The sequence below is a fragment of the Lotus japonicus genome, chromosome 1 (genome assembly GCF_012489685.1).
Source record: "Lotus japonicus ecotype B-129 chromosome 1, LjGifu_v1.2".
NCBI lineage: Eukaryota > Viridiplantae > Streptophyta > Magnoliopsida > Fabales > Fabaceae > Lotus > Lotus japonicus.
In genome coordinates, this window is record NC_080041.1 from 76804316 (window position 1) to 76823691 (window position 19376).

The 19376-nt window shown below is 36.4% G+C and overlaps 1 protein-coding gene and 1 non-coding gene across 2 annotated transcripts; both read right to left on the reverse strand.

Annotated features, from left to right (window-relative positions):
• Positions 1 to 1303: 1303 nt before the first annotated feature.
• On the reverse strand, positions 1304 to 17546 carry LOC130712869 (callose synthase 5). Its single transcript, XM_057562686.1, has 43 exons — positions 17399 to 17546; positions 16981 to 17228; positions 16779 to 16879; positions 15256 to 15377; positions 15048 to 15144; positions 14817 to 14927; positions 14601 to 14729; positions 14412 to 14504; positions 14132 to 14223; positions 13915 to 14041; positions 13619 to 13756; positions 13455 to 13531; positions 13279 to 13357; positions 13075 to 13200; positions 12876 to 12990; positions 12388 to 12722; positions 11146 to 11198; positions 10986 to 11046; positions 10823 to 10904; positions 10695 to 10744; positions 9004 to 9090; positions 8539 to 8661; positions 8362 to 8457; positions 8147 to 8230; positions 7906 to 8066; positions 7296 to 7419; positions 7091 to 7185; positions 6874 to 6991; positions 6558 to 6709; positions 6243 to 6352; positions 6036 to 6161; positions 5885 to 5953; positions 5470 to 5659; positions 5247 to 5358; positions 5046 to 5165; positions 4809 to 4924; positions 4645 to 4728; positions 4131 to 4243; positions 3824 to 4053; positions 2726 to 3523; positions 2392 to 2442; positions 2103 to 2288; positions 1304 to 1738 (listed from the first exon to the last, which is right to left on the reverse strand). The coding sequence occupies exons 2-43, from the start codon at positions 17165 to 17167 to the stop codon at positions 1508 to 1510; spliced, it is 5751 nt and encodes a 1916-aa protein (XP_057418669.1). The 5' UTR covers positions 17168 to 17228; positions 17399 to 17546; the 3' UTR covers positions 1304 to 1507.
• Positions 5878 to 5956, reverse strand: LOC130734909 (small nucleolar RNA J33). Its single transcript, XR_009018244.1, has one exon. It is a non-coding gene; the product is annotated as a small nucleolar RNA J33 (small nucleolar RNA).
• Positions 17547 to 19376: the final 1830 nt, after the last annotated feature.

The following is a 19376-nucleotide window of genomic DNA, read 5'->3' on the forward strand; positions in this document are numbered from 1 at the left end:
TGAGAATAATCTTAATATTTTTATTGAAGTTTACTGTTGGGAACAACAAGGAATTTTGTGTGCTCATATTATTGCAGCCGCTAGAGATGTTCAGGACAAGACTGAGATCTATGCGCCCTTTAACATTCTTCCATTAGATTATGCCAGAGCTTCTCAACCTGTTAGGTGTTATGCAGCTTAGAGGCATCACTTCTGGTCATGAATGGTACGAAATACGAATGATGTGGAGTCTCAACATTTTGCTTGGAGTTTGTACCCTTTTCATTGGCTTTGTTTTCATGTTTATATTAAGGCAATTGTTTCTACATTCCTGGCTTGAACTGGCCCGGTTCATTATTGTCTGGTTCATTCAAGCAACATCCGCAAAGAACTGGAGATTTGGTTTTGCATGATTGGCTTAGAGCCATGTTTGCGTTCCAGGCATGTCTTTTGCTCCCAAGAAAAGATTATGACTAACTAAACTTATTTTTAGACAATATAGCCCAACAAAGTGTTAATTTGTTTGGCTCAGAGAGACAACGTCAGGAACCAGAGAGAGCATTTGGTTCTTCCTAACTCTCAACAAGGCACGTAGCTGTCTCTCTTCATCATGTGTTTGGCCAAACAATCATAGGAGAAAGATAAAAACAAAAGAATCAATTAGGATATTTAAAACAAAGCTAGAAAAATCATGAGGGGCAATTGCCCCCTTTGCTCTAAGGTGCCTCCATCCCCGGTCTCTAGGCAATTCAAAATATATGGTTACTAAGGAACGGTTAATATTTTGCTTCAATTTCGTTAGCTCATTTTACACGCTTTGTCCCATTATTTTCATTTGTCAGCATTTTGTTCCATTACTTAGATATATACCAGTAACGTTTTTAGGATTAAAGCTCATAGTTAGCTGCCCAAAATATGTATAAATAAACTGAGCTCATTTGTCAGCTTTCAATTTAATTATTTATATATCTTGCAAATGTAGATGACAGATAAACTCTTGATAGTTAATATAAATTAGGATAGTACAGAAGTGAGATCTAATAACAAGGTGATATCTATTATTTGATCGAATGTTTCAAAATAAAACTGTATTGAATAGCTCAATCTTTAATTACTGAAGGTTTTAATTTACTCGATTTAGTTGTGCACTTCAATCATTTTAAAACAATCATCAAAGATTATTATTATTGCGATATGAAACTACCTGAGCCACTGATTGTTTAATTAAGGTCAAAATTATTGGAATATAAGGATCCTAATCTCATGTTTCATGGAAAATGAGGGATAGAGGAAGTGCGCCAAGGTTTGTATAAAGTCCTCTCACTAGGATTCAAGTTCTCATTTATTAACACTGGCTCAAAGAATTGTTCCACTATCAAACACAAACCAGTCCTGTAAGCTGCAGTGCTAGAGTTGTCTAATAAGAGGATATACTGATATACCACCAGACATAGTGCATGATACAATTTTATAACTTTTGGACTTTGTATGCACTGGATTTGAATGGTGCAGAGGGTTTGATTCAGTCTTACTTATTCTTCTTGCCACCAGACAAAATGCGCTGGATTTGAAGCCCTCGGCTGAATGCTTGGTTGAATAGCAGCCTCGTTTGGAATTCTGAAACAAATGGGAACCATGCCAATATGGCCACTGGTGTAAAAATAACCACTCCCATCAGGTATTCATAGCCCCTTGCTAAAGCTTTCACTGAACCCCACATTCCAACACCCTTCACCAATGGTCTGCATGCTTGTGCTATCTGCACAACAAAACACCACCGTTGTAAGAAACAAGTGATTTTATATTCACTGTAGCATCAGGAATCATGAGGGAAACTTATTAATTACATGAACAGAGAAAGATATTTAAGCTACTTGATTTTGAGATCTTGTATAGAGAAATGATTAAGGCTTGTAATATGTTATGAAGCATAACATATTTTCCTATGATTAGTAAACACAGAATAAACAAAAAATGACGATTAAGCCTGAAGATGGTTTAGTGGCAACTACTAAACAATTACAGAGACAAATATGTCCAGCATACAAACTTGTTTGTTCGGCACGATGAAATGATACAAATGTCCACCAAACAAGAGTTAATGAATGACTCTGAAACAATACCTGAATAAGTGCCCATGCTGTAGGCAAAAAAGCTAAGAGGCTCACAAAGATATCTCCCATTGTGAGACTTAGCAGAGTAAACATTAAGCCCATGGCAACAATGGCTCCAATAAACATAAACAACTTGAGAAGACGAAACATCAACTGGAAATCTGCGCTGAACTGCTTTCTACCCAAAGACACAATCTGCAGTTTCAGATGCAACCAGAACCAGTTAGTAAAATCATATCTGCACAAGCAGAATAGATGCTTTCATTCAGAAATAATTTTTTTATCACTGAATACCAACCTTCAAGATAACCATGACAGCTACTATCACAAGCCAGGACAAAGCATAAACCTGAAGGGAAAATGCATGTCAGAAAACTCCTCTATATATTATCAATTTATTTTCTGTCATTTGTTTCTTGGTTTGGGGTTGTGGCAAATGAGAGCATGGTATTTGGAATGGGAATGAACTTTATATCCAACGAACTACTTTTTCTAGTCCCTGTTAACATGAATGTTATATTGCAGTATAGTATGAACAGAGCATAGGTGTTAAAAGAAGTTGAACCCTTTCATGCAGGTTCCACAGTTTGAATGATAGCATTGAATAAAATTAAATTAGAAAGCATAATTACCATGATACTCTTGTCACCTCTGGCTACATGGAGATGATACACAATCCCGTACTGATAGACAAAGAAACGGAAGGTAAGAATTATCTCACAAATCCGCCCCAAAAACCCAGTGTGCTGTAGATGCTCTTGTTCCTCATCCCACCAGGACTCCCAGCTCTTATTTGAAGGAACACCAATACCACCGCGACTACTTATCCATTTTGTCCAATCATCAAAGTCCTCAACTATCTTCTGCCACTCAAACCCTGATGGGTTAAAAAGGAATGGAGAAAACAACCAAGAACAAACCAAAAACCACATCGACCAAGAAAGTAGAGCATATGCAGTTGATTCAGGTGTTGCTGATCCATAGATCTTATAACATATGAGCAAAATTAGGAGCTCAATCCCTTTTACGAAGTGACTCCTAGAGTACAGCCTGTAATTTTCGGCAAACTTCTCATGGCGAACTACAAAACCACGCCCAGTTGCTCTGTACTTTGCCCCTCCATGCAGAAGAGTGCGCCCAAAATAGTGCACTTTTGTACCTAGTGAGAAAGTGAAAAATACAGGTGCTAGCTGCAACTGCATTATTATGAGGTCACCTAGAGCAGTTCTGAACCCTCTTTCTAGTCCAATTTCCATGACCATGGGCAAAGTAGTTAGAAGTCCTATTTGGACAAGGGATTGTGAAGCCATTGCTGCCTTTAGACTATCATCTCCCTTTCTCCTAGCTAACTTCACTATTGCAGCCTCAATACCACTCAATGACAAGTATAGTCTGCCGTATAGGAATGCATAAGACGTAAGGACCACAATCTGTACATTAACAAAAGAAAGATTTATTGCCCTATGCATAATTAACAAATCAAAAAAACAAAAGCCCAAATTCAAATAGATATGTAAGTGTGTAGCCTAGACAAATTTTAGAACTCCATAAAAGGATTTGTCAGCTCTAGGTGTAACAATACTCAAGCTTAGTTACCGATTAATAAGAGATTATTTTCAGATCCATTACTCATTGGGATTATTTTTTTAAGACTAAACTGTTAGTTTAATTTTAATAACAGTTTTGAGCAGCAAAAAAAAAAGTGCAATCCTAAATGCATTAACCATTACCATTGAGCTGATATAAAATCCAATGGTCGTAAAATAAAATGATAGCATGCGAAAAAAGTCAAAACGATGCCCCAGTCGGTAGATATCTCTGCTTATCGTCTGCTCTCCGTTTCCGCAAGCCACCTTTGCTTCAAAAAGTGAGATTTGATTGAGCCCAACATCTCTGCCCTTTCCAACTTGGATGTATTCATGATGGGTAATATTCCCACGACGTAGTGTTGAGTTGAATCCTGTACAGGAAAAGGCATATGATGTAAAGGAATAAACATAAATATCAAATCTAAGAAAGATGTTTCATGAATGTTACCGGCAAAAATATCCTCGCTCAGATTGATGCCACGAGAAGCCTTGCTAATTCCTCCACGGGTAATGTGGAAAATTCTATCAAAAACATCTGGATGACCATAGTGGAATCGGACCCTAGAATTCAACAGATTCATCATAAGCCAGAAAATGTACTCTGTATTAAATCCATTCTAAGGATTTATTTCTTGCAACAGTGGTACCATAGATGGAAAAGAAAAGAAAAATCAATAGTTCACAACTTGTTTCCGAAAATTCGAATACCATGGGGTATGACAATCCAGCAATTAACATGAATAAGAGGGCCAGAGAAGGCATAAATTTCATCAGTAAGCAAAGTATCATTGGAATAATACATTAACCTATGAAATTGCATGCATTCTCATTAAAATAAAATCACTACTTTGACTGTTGATGAGGTCTTGTATTAGCCAATTGTTACCAGGAGGTTTCCTGATTTACCCTAGAAGTTAAACAAATACTATAAGTCAACCATGTCATAGAATCACTTGACTTACTTCAGGGGTCTTGCAAGAACTCTTTGACCAATTGTGACAAAGCTTGTTTCTTGATTTGACATAAACCAAGCCAAGGAAGAAACACTGTAGCAATTGATAGAAATCAGTAATATGGAGCTTAACATGACAAACTGTTCACTCTTGTGGAATTTAATTCATCAAACCTGCCAGTGAAAATATGCTCACGAACACCTAATATAGTAGGTCGGCGCACCCCATGATCCTCATTAAATTCTTCCAGAAGGTTACGCATTTTCAGAGCTTCTTCCAAGTAATTATCCTAGATGAAATTTGCAACATACCAGTTTAATAGGCACCGACACCCAGTTTCACCTTGTATAGTTTAGAAGTACATAATTTTCTCAAAAAAAAAAATGAAAGAGATCACAGAATGTTTTTACCTGGTTCATGTCAATAGTCTGAAGGGTTTCCCCTCTGGTAAAAATGATTGCGTGATTTTGATTTTCAGGCTTCCCTTCTCCTAACTTTGCTGGACCCGGCAGTTTTATTCGATATATTTCCTTCAGAGAAAATAATAAAGTCATAAGTTCAAAGTATTCAAGAGTAAATTAACTTATTTTCTAAAATGAATATGCATTTACTTGGTCATGATTGTCCACAGCTTTGACCAGTACGGAGTAATAAACTTTCTGTACTTTTCCTCCTTCTCTTTCTTCAACTTCATCGATATATGCCACCCGAAGCGAGGGATTGCTACAAACAAAGAACCAGCAATTATATTCTTAAATCACGTGGGTTCAAGAAACTAAAAGCCAAATATAAACTGTACATGAACGGATATAATTTATCAATTGGAGAACATACTTAACCATCAAATTCAGGATGTCTGTTGCATGGCGATCTCCACTACGCTTCTGATTCCCATAGTTCTGACAGGTAGCGACATATGTGAATTTCATGTCCGCGACAGCCTCTAGACTAGCATATAGTGATCTATGACTCTTTTTGTCTTCCTCAGATGGAACAGTTACAGCTTTATAGCCATCAAGTATCTCTGCCCACAAGATAGCAAAAACCATAAAGTCATCTATTCTTGAATGATAACTACTTTTCTGTCAACCAATATGACAAATATGAATGTGTCGTGATTGCATCAAGTCACTGTTACAGTAAAGGTAAAGGCCTAGGATTTGAAAAAGCTGTAAATATATGCTTGCCACTGCCACAGTAAATACTAGATTTAGCTAAATTGCACAGAATGAAAAGGAACTATTGTTACCTTGTTCATTAGCCATATCAAGAAAAGCCTGGAGCTTTAGAGCTCGGCGGTAGTACATCATTCCCCTAACTGCATGGGTTTATTAGTACAAAAAAATTATTAGTCAACCAAAAACTGCTTGCAGGAATGGAGAGGGAGAAGTCAACATTACCTGTCCTGCAAAGCGTTTGTCCTCGTAATGAAGCCCAGTGACGTAGCTGCAATACATTCTCGTCTTTCTCCCATATTTCACTATCTTTCTTACAATCAAGTCTCTCCATGAAGTTATTCCACTCATCTGATATTTACTATAACTTAGCCAAGTCCTTTCTCTACTAGAAAAATATAATCAAGTTATATAGGGTTAGTTATTACAAACCAGGGTAGATCTTCTGCAGGTAATATATGATGGACACACCATCTTCATTTTCAACCTCGAGGTCATTCTTCGAATAAACAGTCTCTTCACTGTAGTATGGAGTTAAGACACTGCAAACAATAAGCAAAATGCTACTTATAAGCACACGATAACTTCAGAATATATCAGATTTAAACATACATGCATCATAAATTGCTTTAAAAAATAAAATATTAAACAGCCCAGAAAAAATGATAATTTATGTCTAATGTATCAGACATTAAGATGTGCAAGCAAGGATACCACTGTTCAATGCAATTTAAGGAAACACCATACCTAAATGAAAGCATTTTACGAACTCGTGGAGCACGTGGCATATCCATGAACAATGAGTTGGTAAAAAATGCAATTCTTCTGCGTGCTTCAAGGTTTGTTGGAACCTCAATGGCAGATTCCTTCACCGTCAAGAGTAAATAAAGCCGTCTAATCTGAAACACCCAAAAAATCATAAGTTATTGAAGCATTTGTTTAGTTTTTCTTTCATGTTGGAAACTAAATTTTATTATGGAAGAAAAGAAGCATATGGAAAGTTAATAATAATACAAACTATAAAAGAGTAAACATTATAATTTAAAATTAGATTACTGATTACCTGTTCCTCCCATTGTGCTGTAACCACTGGAGGGAAGAGAACAGCTGGTTTTGCATCAGTACCAGCAAAAAGTTGCCTTCCACTATCCTTACTACTATGATTTAGTTCTGCTAATTCACTGATGAACATCACAGTATAAAAAGAAAGGATTATCATTTTTAGTGAAAGAGACACAAAAATATTATACTTGAAATCCCGTGCAATTAAGACAATTAACCTGATTTCGTTCACCATCATATCCCGAGTAAACACTTCTAACATGTCCTGTAATAAGACCACCACCGTATCTCGCTTGGAAGAATCTGCATCTTTCTATAATAAAAAAAGAATATGTTAGCTTCCAAATAGGATAGTTAGAACAAGAAACCATTTAAGACTACTACAAAGGGAAGATATGATTAGTTATCCTTTAAATGACTCACCAAGATTTCCACAAGCTCCACAAATTTCTTACAAAGGGAAGGCAAATACCCCATACGGAAATTTGAAAGAAGTGTATTCTTAGAGATGCTGCTTTCAATTTCCCTTATGATGACAGAGATTGTCCTGTTCAATCACAATGAAGTTAGAACAACTGATGATGATTTCATTTTAATGAAATTTTTATAGCCTCAGTTCTACCAGCTAATCAAGAAGAACAAAAAAATCAGCTGACATGAAATTTTGAATGACCTCTAATGCAACAGAAAATTTTAGATTAACGTGGTTCAACCAAAACAAGTGATAGGGTATGTTAACCATTTCTTTCTTTCTTTTTTTTCTTTTGTTAAGTGGTCCAGAAAGAGACTTGTAAATGACAAGTAAAAGAAGATCATACAAGGCTAATTGCTGTTAATGGAATTCAATAGAAACAGAAAGAGCAAAATTTGGAGTATTTGCGCAAAAAAAAAGGGAAAGCAAAGCAGGATACAATGCTATTAGAACTAGATCATAATTGAGCTACCTAAGAAAATATCCCTTACTGATAAGGTTTGTAGAGTGACGTGTGAACTTAAATATATAAACATCAACAGGAAATATACTAAAAGCCACCTTTGTTCAGCTTCTCCAACCACCAAAGCATTCAGGATATGCTTAAAAGATTCGTAGCATTCAATCACAGCACATTTCATATATTCATCTGCACATATGCGCTTCCAAAGATCGGAGTCCTTCCCTCGAAATTGAGCTGCCATATCTAGTGCAACAGGAATCTGTATAGGTTGACAGGGAGGGAGTCAATTATAAGAACTGGTAACAAACACGAGAATTTTTAAAGTTTAACTACACAGACCTTGCTTGCAAGCAGAAATGGTGGCCATTGAATTATTTTCAGGCTTGGATCTGATGAGTAAGGAACCAACAAAAGATCCATCTCCCTGTAGTGATGCAAACACAGTTTAGTCCTTAATAGGCGATGAATGACAAATCAAAAGTTGAAGGAAAAAGAGTAGAAGCTAGGATTGAGGACAAAGAAAAGCAACTGAAGAGCTTGGTTCTGAGGCCTTTCCTGTCACTTATGATATCTTCTTCACGAAAACTGCAAATAACTTCATTCCATAACTGGGAAAATTTAGCAGCTTCACTCCTCCTGCTAGCAGAAATCTACACAAACATGAAAACATAAGTGAAGATATTACATGTAGCTTAAACTAGTTAGCAATGAAATGAAAATGAGATAGAAACCTCAGCAAATCGCTTTGAGAGAGAGAATTTCTTTTTATGTTTCTTGTCAGTAGGAACCAAGTATGTGTTGAATGCACCAGGCAATGACTGAAACCGTGATCTAAGCATGCTTAGAGTCCGTATCTGTGTAGGCAAATAGAGAACAACATTAACTAGCTGGGGGCTTGAAGTATCTTATCTTTCTTGTTCAACAAGAGTAACTCAATCTCAACTTCTCCCATAAAATCAAAAGAGAAATTTGACTTTATTCACAAGAGACTTCAAAAACTCATAAAAACATATACAGACATATGTTAACAATGACCAGTATTTTATGTGTCCAAAAGGGGCCTAAAATATAGATCATATAGATTCCACTCTTTTGTATGCACACATTGTACAAAAATGAAGAAAACCAAGAAAACAGCCAATTCTCAAATCTTCTTCGGATATAGCAAGCTAGAAATAAGATAAAATTAACAATACCTCTCCTAGACGATCAAAGGCTCCAATAACACCACCATACACAGTTGAGAAGACAGAATACCAAATTTGAGTGTCCATGAAATAAACCTGCACTCCAAATGTAAAATGAGATGTTACGCTGAAAAAACATATCCCGAACAAATTAAAAGGTTGCACATGAGCATAACTCTTGAAACTTGAATATATTGAATAGTTGATTGATATCAACCTGATTCAGAAGTAAAATATCTATAGACTAGGTTTTCAGAGGCTTCCCAGTCAACTACAAAGTTTAAAGAATAAAATCTAAACAATAACAGAATAATAAATTTTATCCTATTATATCATAACAGTATAAAATGAAATCCTAACAAATCATATCCAATTAGAATTATATCAACAAACTATACCATAACAAATATCTCAACACTCCCCCCCCCCAGCAAGAGCGTATAAAATTATAGATCATACGCATCAAGTTTGGAGCCTATGTATGATATTCTTAAACCCCTTAAGGATTTAATGAAGATATCAGCAAGCTAATCCTATGAGCAAACATAAAAAGTTCTGATTATGCTAGAAAGAATCTCCCCTCTTTGATAAAATGATAATCAACTTCTATATACTTAGTTCTTTCATGAAGATTGGATTGGAGGAGATATGCAAGGCTGACTCATTAACATACATTAGCTCCATAGGACTAACATCACGTAACTGAAATTTCTGAATTACATGTTTCAACTTTCAACCATAGGAGGTCACTAGTTTTGTAAGTCATTGCCTATATTGTGGCAAGTCAAATCTGATTCTCCAGGATTGTTGCGGTGTTAGCTGATTCAGCGAACAGAAGTAGACAACAAACTAGGAACAATACGCCGAAAAATAAAAACAAGGCTGAAATAACAACAAACTAGCAGCAACCAAACAAAAGCACCAAAATGGAGATAGTAGAGCAGCTTGGTGCAAAATAAAAAACATGAAAGAATATGCACTGAAGCACACCCTAAAAGTACTCCATCTAGGGTTAAACAAGGAAGTGAAACAAGAAACCAGAAGGCCGAACAAGGTGTCAAAGAAGAATAGGAGTCACAGTCTCAGTCTCGTAACAAATAGTGGCATGGGATCAATCGGTTGATGATTTCTAAGATAAACAAGGGTGTCAACTTCGATACTTGATATTGCAGAAAGTGGGCCAGTGATTACAGCAGCTGAAGCTCAAGAAAACAAATGAATGAAGCAATGACGCACAAAAGATTGACCGATAAGTGCCTTCTGAGACAGGTTAATATGTTACCTTCAACCCTTGACGACTTTAGAGAGTCAGTCAACACTAATAACAGTTGAAGCCCTGAAAAAATCAGGACAAAGGATCGACTAGATTACTTGCAGGGGAAAGAATGCCACTATTATGAGTATAACAGGGTTCCAAACTTTGGAGAACTCAGCAACCGAATAGTGGTGGGCAGGTCACTGAGGAATGAGGATGACACTGCTCTGATACCATCTTGAAACTTGAATAGTTGATTGATATTACGCGATGCAGAAGTACAATATTTATAGACTAAGTTTCTAGAGGTACAATATTTATGCTAACAAATATATCTTATCCTAATACATCACAATAGAATCATAACAAAATAAAATCCGTTCCAAACAGAATTATCTCAAACAAACAGATATCTCAAAGTAACCATGAAATATAAGACACATACCAAAAGTACAGGGGCCCAGAGAGCAAAAACTGCACCATAGTTATGTTGAGCTGCATAAACTGGAAATATTAGAGAAACAGAATTTACAGAAAGTTAAAATGGAACCCTTAAAAATGAGAAGAAACTACCTTTTGGGAAAAACTCATGCCAAGCAAAATCAACATGGTGAATGCTCATTATGTCCTTAGTTGGCTGAACAAGAGGTTTGATCTGAAGAGGGAACAATTAAAAGAGGCCCAACAATTTCACAAGACATTATAGGAAGATAACTACTGCACCTGAAAAAATTACCTGGACAAAAAAGCTGAATGCAAACTTGGCAGCCAAAAGAATCACCCAGAAAAGAGTGTACCTGAAGATTGAAAAAAAAATTAGATGATGAAACAAATTTCAAACAAATAACAGGAGCGCAAATCTTAAATATATAATAATATTTTTCTGTGAAACTCACTTTATGAGAGCAAATTGACTCTCATGCATTCCTCTTCCAACATAGATTCTAGGCTGCCAAGCAAGAAATAATAATTCAGAAAATGAACAAATAATTGTCGAAGATCCTCTAATACAGATAGGCTTTTGAAAGATTGGAAGTCACTGACTCATATTACTCATGCATATTGAACATCCACATAAGACTGGCTTAAAAAAAAATTGTGTCATCAGGCCTCTTGTTCGGTCACCCACATGGTGAAAAAAGTATGTGTTTTCCCTCCCCTCATTTGAATTTGTCAGTTCAAACTTTGAACCACAATCACACCAAAAATAAAACAAGGGCTACAAACTGGGATGCTCAGGTAGGTAATAGATGCTTCTCTTGTGAATGTACAAATTCAAAGTCATAAAAAAATTTATGGCCAAATGTTCGCTTACAAGATATCAAAGATCACTTAAACATCATAATCAGCACTCCCTAAAAGATTGCAGAAAATATAGAGATATAGAGAGATTTAGGGCAACTAAAGTTGCTGAATTTTAAAGAGAATGATGAGAAGAAAAAAAAAAGTGTTCTGAAGTTTTTAAAACTCATTGGACAAATTTGTTGTCATAAATAGTTAGTATTCGTGTAATGGGTGTGCCCCGGAAAGTGGAAGAAAGCCTTGATCAAACAATTTCAATTATGGATCCTTTGTTTTTGCTTTTTTCAACTAAAAGATTTTCGCAAAAATTATGATGATAAAAAAACTGCTAGAAAAAACTACATCAAACTGCAGGTTTAAGGTTTTGACTTTCGTTGTTGTATTCATTCTCAGGAGAATAAATTACAAAAACAGGCTGACGGTATGTATAGTTAAAAATAACTAGGTACTAAGTGTGTATGTGTGTCACTATCAGTTCCTAACTGTTGTGGAATGATCATGTGTACACATGTACGAGTGTGTACATGTATTTTAAACCATTATTATGAACCAACTATCCCAAAAGCTTAAGCTTGTTGGGTTGACACATTAATCATTTTATATATACTTCTAACAACCATTAATTATACACACTTAGGTATTTGAGCTGCATATGAAGATAAAATAGAAAAAAATTTGCTTTCCCCTGATTTTTATGATCAGGTATATGCATTACTTTCACAGTGAACAACAAGTATACTGAAACAAGCATCAGACCAAAAAAAAATAGTTTCATGTTATTATTATGAAGAGAAATAATCGAATGTGCAAGTGTGTTGAATGAGATGAAAAATTACCTGTGACCACCATAAGAGAAGTCTAACTATGTGCCAATCTGAGTTTTCAATCCAACGCCTCAGCATTGGGAAAAGAAAGAGAACAGCTGCTAGTAAATTTGGAAGCAGATACACTGCCACTGCTAGGAGGTACAATGGTGGAATCCCCTTCATTTGATGAAGAAAGGAAAGCACCTTCTTGATAAACTCAGGGGCACCATCGAAGGAATGCACATAGAAGAGTGGAAGAGCAATAACCCAAAAAAGACTAACAATGACTTTGAGAATATTTCTTAGCACATCTGTGAATCTCCAACGATGATAGCCCGGAAAGTTCAGAACCAGATCCAAGATACCTAGATCAAAATAAAGAGGAACAAATGAGATGTCAATTACTTCATGATTTGTTTAAACAACAATCAGGAAGAAGAAAAAAAAATCAACTAGTGATTTTGATAGTAGCATGATAACTTTACAAATATAAAGCCACTTAAGTGACTGTATCTTACTCTGAAGAAGGCGGAAAACGGCTGCTGTGATGAATATGCTAGAGAGACTATACAAGACATCTTTCTGAAAGATTTCCATTACTGAAATTCCTTTCCAAGCAATAATGAGCATTATCTGTAATAAGAATGTAAGGTCTTGTCAGAACAACAATCACAGGAAACATTGACATAATTATTTCCTTCTGCCGAAAACAAATACCTGCAAACCAAGAAAATAAAAGGTCCAAAGGCGATCAAAACTCCGGAATATGTGCCAGAATGACCGGGTCTCAATAAAATTTGATTTGCCAGTTCTTCCAGCTGTTCTCTGAGCACCCTTTCTTCCCTGGTATGGAATTTATATTAGTACTGAGCTTAACAAGTATTATACATTCAAGCAAGTAACTACTTAGAGAATAAATACCGGTGTCGAATTAAATGTTGATTTAAAAAAATCACCATCATCACGCATGGGCCATCCAAGAGAAAAGCAATCAGGTGACCTGCAACGAAAACATCAAAACAATAGGTTGTCAATTAATGAAAGATGAAACAAGCCAAAAATTTCAATTAGAAATAAAAATCAAAAGCCAAACAAACCAGAAATATTCATTTAGATCATCATAGTTGCACCAGGCTGAGTGAGGAGCCTTTCCATTTCTGCTCCTTTCAGCTTCCTATATTATTAGAATGATTATAATTCATCACCGAGAAGATAGGTACCTGAAGTAAGCTGACAATATCCATAACAGAAAAAATCATACCTTCTCAATTACACGGTATATGGGAGTTATAACCTTCCGCAAGAATGCCTCATCATCACCACCATAAGAAGGTTTGATGTTTTCACCAGTAACAATGCTGACATTCCCGGCCAATAAACCATGAAGTTCATATGCCATCTGAAGTTGTAGTAAAATATTATTAAATACATGCAGAACATTAATAATGTATGTGAAATTATAGAATTTAAAAAAAAAAAAAGCAAAAGAGTTACATATCATTTGCAAAGACATTCTGGCACAAGATAGTGTGAAACATATGAAATATATACACTCACATTGTGAAATATGTAGCATAGACACTCCGGCATGAAACGAAGATTGGATGCTTCACCCCATATAAGCAGATATAAGCCCATATACAGTAACTTCCTCTGCTGTATCTCTTGCTGACCTTGAGGGAGTCTGAATAAAAAAGAAAAGCATTTTAGCATAAAAAGTTTGATAAGGAAAAGTAGGATAATATTTTCTGAAAGAGATATTGTTATATCTTACCGTAAACTATGTTTTCGTCCCAAAAATTTGCACCACTTTTTGTAATTCCTAAAGAGATCGTTCATCACTGCATTAACTGCGCGATCATCAAGCTGCAATTGTCCAAAAAAAATCATAGTAGAATTTAACTACAGGTCAGAGCCTAGTCGTGTATACCCCTATAAAATATAATTTTCACAAAAAGCTCTCTTGATTTCTGATTTTTGGTATAGCTTCATCAATTTGAATTCTATATGAATGTTTGGCCAAATACAGGATGAAGAGAGAGACAGTTACATACCTTGTTGAGAGGCTCAGGTTTGGGGTGTAGCCTTATGTGATTGTTAGCAAGAAGTAGAACCAAATGCTCTCTCTGGTTTCTGACGTTGTCTCTCTGAGCCAAAATAAAGCAAACACATTAGCAAGTCTGTTGCGGTATACTGCCTACACAAATTTTACTTAGTCATAAACCTTCTCCCAAAAGACATGCCTGGAAACCAAACATGGCTCTAAGCCAATCAAGCAGATCCAAATCTCCAGTTCTCTGCCGATGTTGCTCAAATGAACCAGGCCAGTTCAAGCCACGAGTATTCCAGAATGCAGAAACAGCTGCCTTAATCTAAAACATGAAAACAAAGCCAATGAACTCAGTGCAAAGTCCAAGCAAAACAATGAGACTCCACATCAACCATGGAAAAAGTGATACCTCTTCAAGTTGCATAACAGGCTGAGAAGCCCCGGCAGAATCCAATGGAAGAATGTTAAAAGGCGCATAAATCTCGGTCTTTTCCTGGACATCTCTAGCGGCAGCAATAATCTGAACACACAAAATTCTTTGTTGTTAATCTTCAACATGAATGGTGAGAGAAAACCAATGCCGCAAGTACCTAATTTCACAAATAAAATGAAAATGAAACTTGTACAAATCAAGGCTGACCTCAGGAGCTACTTCTTCGACCTTCTCAGTCTTGTTAACAGCACAAAGCACTTCAAAAAGCACCCCGGCGGTCTGGTAAGCTTTGCCGAGCTGTGCTCTACAAAATAATTTTAATGGTACCAGCTAAGTATAATTCTCATAGTATTGCTCATAATAAGATTGAATTTCCCTTAAATTTCAAGATGAACCAGATAAGAAAGTTATGCACCTGTCTGCCTGCTCTCCTTCGTCAAGCGACCTGACATAATTCTCATAGTATTGCTGATAATAAGATTGGATTTCCCTTGCATCTGTCTTCTTAACCCGAGCGGCAAGACTGGTGGCATTGTCCTGCAGTTGCAGAAACTAATAATTAGTTCAGTTTGCATTTTAGAAACCATAAGGCTACTCTTCACTAACTCCATTTTAAACAAATAATTAGTTCAGTTTGCATTGTGCTATAACTGAATGCTCAGTTCATCATCTGGTTAGAAGACCAAGCTCACCAATTACAACTCTACGGAACCAATCAATCCCTGACCCCATTTCTCCTTTCCAAAAGAATTTCCCGATTGAGTTCTCCAAACCCATGAACTATAACGTCTCCCGAATCCATCACAGTAAGTCAATGTAACAAACAAACGAGAAAATTGGTCTATCGGTGGTGTAGTAGCCTAGTAGGGCAGGAGGGATACGGCAGAACACGATGTGTTGTACCAGGTAAAGTGTTTTTTTTTTTGTTACAACCAGGTAAAGTGTTTAAAACAATATGATAAATAATAAGTTTAAAAAAAACAATATGAAAGTCAATAATAACATTTTTTTTTGAAAGTAATAATAACATTGTTTTTTTTTAAGTAATAATAACATTGTTATAATAATGTTTGTATAGTCGAACAATTCTATAGTGAATAGTTAACTAAGCTGCTTTCAAAAAAAAATTAAGCTAATTTTCTTTTGGTATATAGCTCAAATAAAATAATAATATGAACTTATAAATATCAAATTTGAATATTACTTCATTTTTTTATATAAACACTTAAACCATGTCATACAGCAGTGTAGAAAAAGAATAAAAAATATAACGGTATTAAATTTTTACATTTTATTTTAAACGCCTTTTTTTTACATGGGAGGCCTTAGCTCGATAAGAAATGAGACTAAACTAAGGTAGAATGCGGGAAAATAACTCACATCCGATTAAGTAACAAGAAATTCAAACAACTTGGCATCGGCAACTCGAAGCAATGCATGCCTAAATCAAGCGAATAAGTGTGCGTTTGGATTTTCGTTGAATTCAACATGTATCCACGTTTAAGTTAACATGCTAAAATTTTACTTTTTTGATTCACATTAAATTTGTCGTTACAAAATTTTATACCTTCTTTATTAATATCTTAAGATATGTAAAATCATGTTTGTGTTTATTCTAACTATCAAAACAAAACATGCACTAATAATTGCAAAAAAATACTAACATCTAAAAACATAATCAATAAAGAGCTTTCATAAAATTCATATGAGTTGAAGTTGTTTTTTTAATATCATCTTAGTTTCATATGACAAATTGACAAATTTTCATTCGAATTAAAAAATGATCAGGGTGTTTTACTAGCAGTTAATCAATTAATATTCAATTAATGCATATTTCTTCTTTAACTATAATCAAAAGCTAAGAAAAAGACAAAAACACTTTGCGTTGTTACGAGCGCGGGAAAACGAAGAGAGTGAGTGTGTGAGTTAGTTACGCACCCTCTCCAATCGCTGCAGCAACAGCGTCTTGAACTGCCTCACACCACGGCCGCTGGAGCTCTGATCCAACCGGTGCGCCTTCTCGAACGCGTAGAATCGACCTTCATTCCAAACAAACAAATCAAATCATCATTACTTGCAGATGAGAAAAACGCGATCAATCGAAGGAAACGAACGAAATTGGATCAATCGAGGAACGTACAGAGATACGCAACCCTAGGTCGCTCGCTTTCGAGCTCGTTGGCGACTCGGAGAATCGGCGAGATGGAGGCGAGTGAGGAAGGAACGACGACGTCGTTGTCGAAAACCTCCGTTGAGAAGGTCGTCATGGCGGCGCTTCTCGACGGCCGCCGCGTCAGCGTGTGCGGTGCCGCCTCGAGATTCGACATTGCTGTCGATCACCTCGACGCACCTTCAACTGATGATCTCCGTCGTCGTCGCCGCCGCTTCCTGTAACAACAACAAGAACAGAGTACATCATCAAATCAAGAAATTAACAGCTAGCAATGCGCGAACGAAGAAGAAGAAGAAGAAGAAGAAGAAGAGCAAGATCGAATTGGAAATTTGAAATGCACGAACAAGATCGAAGAAATTGCGATGAAATGCGAAATTGTGTGTACCTCTGAGAATTGAAAAGTGGAAAGAGGGGAAATGGAATTGGGGAAGAAGGTGAAGGAAGTTTGTGAAGAAAAAGGAAAGGCGCGAAATGAGAGAGACACGCGGCGGAGAGAGAGAGAGGTGATTAGGTGGCGGAGAGAGAGAGGGTGAGGAATGAATGGAAGTGCGGCGTTTCCGGAGATGAAGAAACGTTGAAGAGAATTGACGATAGGAAATTTATGAGAGATTTTGTTTTGAATGCTTCAACTGAAGTTCGTTTCGTTCTTTCTGTTGCATTTTCTTTCTTTATTTTCTTTGTAACTAGATTAGGTAAATTCCACTGCAAGAAAAAAGGAGAAAATAAATGTAGTAAATTAATTACAGCTTTGTTGATTCTGTTTTGAATTACAGCTGGACCATAACCGTAAAAAAAATTACAGCTGGACCTGGAGAAACGATTCCCTAACCCAAGTAAATGGAGTCTCAAATATTTGAAAGGACCTTGACTACTTAAACCAAAGCGGCAAAGCCTAGCCTCTATGGCAATTGCAATGGTGTTGCATGTGTATGATATCAGTGAACATTATACTCCTATATCACATGTTGTACATCGTAACATTTATATAACAATACTCTTAAATAAATATACAGCCGATAAAATATATCATACATATTTTGGTTAAGCGTCATATTGGTCTTGTCTTTGTGTCGCCGTCTGAACCAGGTCCCTCCCCGGAAAATTTATTGATCTGGGTCCTCATTTATGAAATGTTTTTGGGGCAGATCCTCGTCGGAGGGAGGAGCTCCGGCGAGTGCATATGTGGCATGCTGACTAGCTTTAATGAAGTGAGGTGGAATTAAAAAAAAATAAAAATTCAAAAATAAATTACACCTCAATTTTTTAAACACAATTAACATAATCCTAATTAAACCCTAACTTGATTAACCAAAACTAATTCCCCCCCAAACTTAACCCAATTCACCTCACTTAAGCTAAATTTCCAATTTCCAAATCAATCTGAAGATTAGGAAAAAAAAAATTAAATAACATATCAGAAATTTTAATTTAATTAAGAAAAATAAACCAATAAGAGAAAAAAAAATCAAAAGATCACTTTTTCCCAATTTCCCTAATGCTAGCTCCACGATCTGATTGCTGCACAAAGCTATTTGCTTCTTCTTCATACCCAGGAGTCTAGGAACTTGATTTTGACGAACCCCAATTTTCCTAATCAGTAGCCAAAGCTATTTTCCCCAATTTCCCTCATACGCAGCAACAAATAGCTCCTTTGCTCCTTTCACAAACCCTTTTAACATCTCCATCATAAAGAACCCAAATTTTATTTCCTTTCATCCCAAAAGTAGAAAAAATCCAAACCCAGATTTTCCAGATTTCACAAAGAGAACGATTCAGGTTGAAACAGAGAATGGGGCGAGAGAGAAACAGGGGATCGACGCCACCACCACCACTTCTGGGTCTCAATATCCTGGGTTTCTTCTTCCATGGCCACCACCGCCACTTTTGGAAGCACGGTGGGTCTTCTCTCGAACTGAGACGAAGCAGATCGATGGAGATCTGAGTTGGGGATCTCCTCCGAGCCCACGCCCTTGCTCCGCGGTCATCACCATCGCACGCTCTAGTTCTGGACGCTCTGGTTTTGGACGCTCCGAACCTTCAGTTTGGGTTGGGGTTTTGGACGCTCTAAACCTTCGATGCAGGTGGGGTTGGGGTTGGGGTACCGATTGCAGGTGGGGGTTGGTTGGAGAAGAAGAAGATGAAGGAGGAGGAGATGAAGCAGTTTTGGGGTTTACTCTGCTTGCTGATTTTTCAGTTCACATTTTTCAGATTTTATGGATTTTGGGTGATTTATTTTTGTGGGTTGGTTGTTGTTTTGGAAAATGTTAATTTGTGGGTAAATTTTCTAGGTTTGGAGGGAGTGGTTAATCTTGATTTTAGGGTTCTTTAGTGTGAATCTTCAGATTGATTTGGAAATTGGGAAT